General features: G+C 62.6%; 1 protein-coding gene across 1 annotated transcript in view; it reads left to right on the top strand.

Moving 5' to 3' along the window:
• ABCA2 (ATP-binding cassette, sub-family A (ABC1), member 2) overlaps positions 1-3,312 on the top strand; it is a gene marked incomplete at its 5' end in the record, with an annotated part of 25,018 nt that overhangs the window by 1,289 nt on the left and 20,417 nt on the right. Inside the window, 4 exon segments of the mRNA XM_009702515.1 lie at positions 1,343-1,454; positions 1,900-2,066; positions 2,291-2,418; positions 2,737-2,841. Coding sequence (XP_009700817.1) covers positions 1,343-1,454; positions 1,900-2,066; positions 2,291-2,418; positions 2,737-2,841 — 512 coding nt within the window.

Raw genomic sequence — 3,312 nt, forward strand, 5'->3', positions numbered from 1 at the left:
CCCTGCCCCTGCCTACTCCCCCTTTCCAGGGGCTGCCCAGCCAGGACCGGCTTGTGGTGCTGTCCCCACTGGGTTGGTGGTGCTAGGTTCCCCCTGTGCTGGGACCACTGGTCGTGATGTCCTCAGCCTCCTGGGCTGCCAAGGGCTCTCCAGGCCAGGTGGAAGCTTATCCTACCCCTTCTTCTCACCTCCCTCCTGAGGCAGACCCTGCTGGGTGCTGGCACCCATGTGGTGGCCTGTGATCACCCAGTCTTACCCGTGCTACCCCTGGACTGGTCCCCAAGGGGCTGGAGATGGCTCCCACCCCTTCACCACCACTAGGTCCCTGTCCTGGCCCCTTGCAGCTGGGATGAGCCAAGATGTGGCATTACTAGGAGCCTGGAGGCCAGCAAGATGCCATCCATGCGCTGGCATTGTCACCAAAGCGTGGCATGGCCACCACTGTCTGTTCCGTCACCCCAGCAAGCTGCTGGCCCATCCCATGCTGCATCCGTCCCAGCCCTGGACTGTCCCTTGCCCCTGCCAAAAGCCCATCTTCACCAGCCCCTTCCCGTTGCGGCCATGCTAACAGCACTGACCTGCCCCTAACCATGGAACCACCAGCTGGGGTGACAAGAGCAGGGTCCCTGCCTGACACTGCCCAGTGACAACCTCTGGTCCCCTTCGGGTAGGACCCTTCTGGGCTTGCTCTGCCCCAGGAAAGGATGTGGAAGGACCCTGACAGGGATGATGGCTCAGCGCTGGCGGAGAGGGGGAAGATTTGCTGTCCGCTTGCTGCTCCTCATTTCTTCCATCTCCCCCCCACACTGTGTCTCCATTTCCACCCACCTCCAGCAGCCGCGTATCGGGGCAGCCAGGCAGGGGGGGAGCCTGGGGGCTCAGGGAGCTGTGGGTGACAACTCTGTTTTCCCTGTTGTATTCTTCCTTCTCCTCCTCTTCCTCTGAAGATCTGGCAGTGCCTCTGAGGTTACTAACAAGAGGGACCAAGAGGCCGGGGGAGGTTGGCAGCCGTCCTGGGGGCAGGCAGCAGAAGTCAGCATCATCCTGGGGCAAGAGGGACCCATCACCCAGGGGGCAGCGGGCAGGGTCAAGAGGGCAGGAGCCAGGGTGACAGGAGCTGCCCACAGCCCCAAGGGCCCACCAGCCAGGGAAAAATCCATGGTGGGAAAGCTACAGACTTCTGACCTTGGCCGCCAACCTCCTACGGGGCTTGCAGGGCCCAGCGCGCACTTCTCTGAACTCAGTGTCTGTCTCTCTGGTGGCCTCTTGCCTTTCCCCTGCCTCTCCTCCCTCCCTGCCTGCACATTCCCTGGCTTCTTCTGCGCTCTCTCACTGGCTCCAGCTTTCTACACGGCGGCCCCGCTCACCTCGGCCGGGATCCTGCCTGTCATGCAATCCCTGTGTCCCGATGGCCAGCGCGACGAGTTCGGCTTCCTGCAGTACTCCAATTCCACGTGAGTCGTGCCCTCACCCCATGCTTCCTCCTCCTGTCTCGCACACTCGCACGCACAATTTGTCCCTTCCCACGCTGGCGTTGCCCCCCCAAGGGACAAGGCACCATCCTGTGTCCCCCAAAGTGTGTGACTGCAGAGCGCCGTCGCCCCAGGGTGCAAGGGACATCTCAGCCCGTTCCCCCATGGGCTCCTGGGCACCTGGTGCTGGGAGGAGGACAGAAGTGGCCTCTGGGGGACACTTCGAGGCTCTGGGGTTCTCTATGTCCCTGGCACAGTGGATTTGGTGCACAGGCAAGGGCAGCTCCTGGGGCAGTGATGCCCCATGGCAAGCAGCACTGCTACCCCGTGCACCCGAGGGGCTCGTCCCCCTGCCAGAGCTGGGTGGAAGGTGTCCCCATCCCTCTGTCACTGTCCCTGAAGCTACAGCGGTACTGGGCTCTTGCAGGGTGACGCAGCTTTTGGAGCACCTCAGCGAAGCAGTGGAGCAAAGCAGCCTCTTTGACCCGCAGCACCCAGGGCTGGAGGAGGAGCTGGAATCGTTGCGCCGGCGCCTGGAGGCACTCAGCAGCAGTGAGCCCAGTTCCATGGAGACCCATTTCAGCAACCGAGCAGGTAGGCAATGTCCTGCCTGCCCTCCCCACTGCCTGCACAGGCAGGGATGGAGATGCCCACCTGCTAGGCACCCAGCGATGTGATGGTGCGTGGCACTGCCCTGCCACTGTCCCCCATCGCTGTGTGCTGGGCAGGGCCAGCTGTGGTATGTCCCCATGTGGGGCCGTGCCATGTCCCTGGTGTTGGCGGGTTTCTCTGACCCCCCCTGCCTTGCTCCTTGCCAGGATCCGGTTTCACGTTGGCGTGCGTGGCCAAGGACCGGGGTGAGCTGCACCGCTTCCTGACGCAGAACCTGTCCCTCCCCAACAGCACAGCCGAGCTGCTCCTGGGCTCCAACGTTGATCTGCGGGAGGTGGGTGATGACTTGTGGGAGGTGGGTGATGACTTGTGGGAGGTAGGTGATGATCTACAGGACGTGGGTGATGACCTACGAGAGGTGGGTGACCGCACGGCGCTGCAGGGCTGGGCTTTGCAGGGGTCTGCACCGCTCCAGTGAATGGGCACATCCCAACCCAGACTGAGCCCTGACCACGAGAATCACAGGGTGGGAGTCAGCGGACACGTGGCCAGGACTCATCCTGCCCTGCCACCCCATGCCAGAGCACTGCTGGGTAAATGGGTACCTCCAATCCTGGCGTACTCAGCAGCCCTGCTCCCATCCCCGGTACAGGTGTACCGCCTGTTTTTCGATTCCTTTCCATTGGTACCTGATGAGACCCGTGAACGAGACCTGTGGGATGGGTTTGGCCCCAGTGAGAAGATGACGCAGCTGGAGGTGAGGAGCAGTGCCACGTGCAGGGGACATGGTGGGGCAGAGCTCGTCCTCTGCGTCCCCTCGATGTCCCACCATAGGGCAATTGGAGGGTGTCCATCCTGGCAGAGGGGATGTGATGGGATTCTGTCAGGTGGCCAGAGCAGCAGCAGGGATGGCTGAGTCCTGTCCCAGTGCTGCCACCAGTTCCCCCAGTGCTTTGAGGCACAGCAGTGCCTGTGCCTCAGTTTCCCATTGCAATGGGTGATGGCACTGCCTGGACGGTGGCTGTGGAGGGAGTGAGGGAGATTGTGGAAGGGAGTGAGGGACCTGTGCTTCCCCCATCTGCATGTCCCCTTTTCTTCTGCTCCCCATGGAGACTGTGGGCGTGGGTGCTGTGGGGCTGTTCACATGTGCTTGAGGGGGACACATGGAGGACCCCCGGAGACCCCCCGCACCACCAACGGGGGGATTGGTCCTCTTGCAGAGGAGCCT

The sequence above is a fragment of the Cariama cristata genome, unplaced genomic scaffold, assembly GCF_000690535.1.
Source record: "Cariama cristata isolate BGI_N322 unplaced genomic scaffold, ASM69053v1 scaffold17546, whole genome shotgun sequence".
In the NCBI taxonomy this organism is placed as follows: domain Eukaryota; kingdom Metazoa; phylum Chordata; class Aves; order Cariamiformes; family Cariamidae; genus Cariama; species Cariama cristata.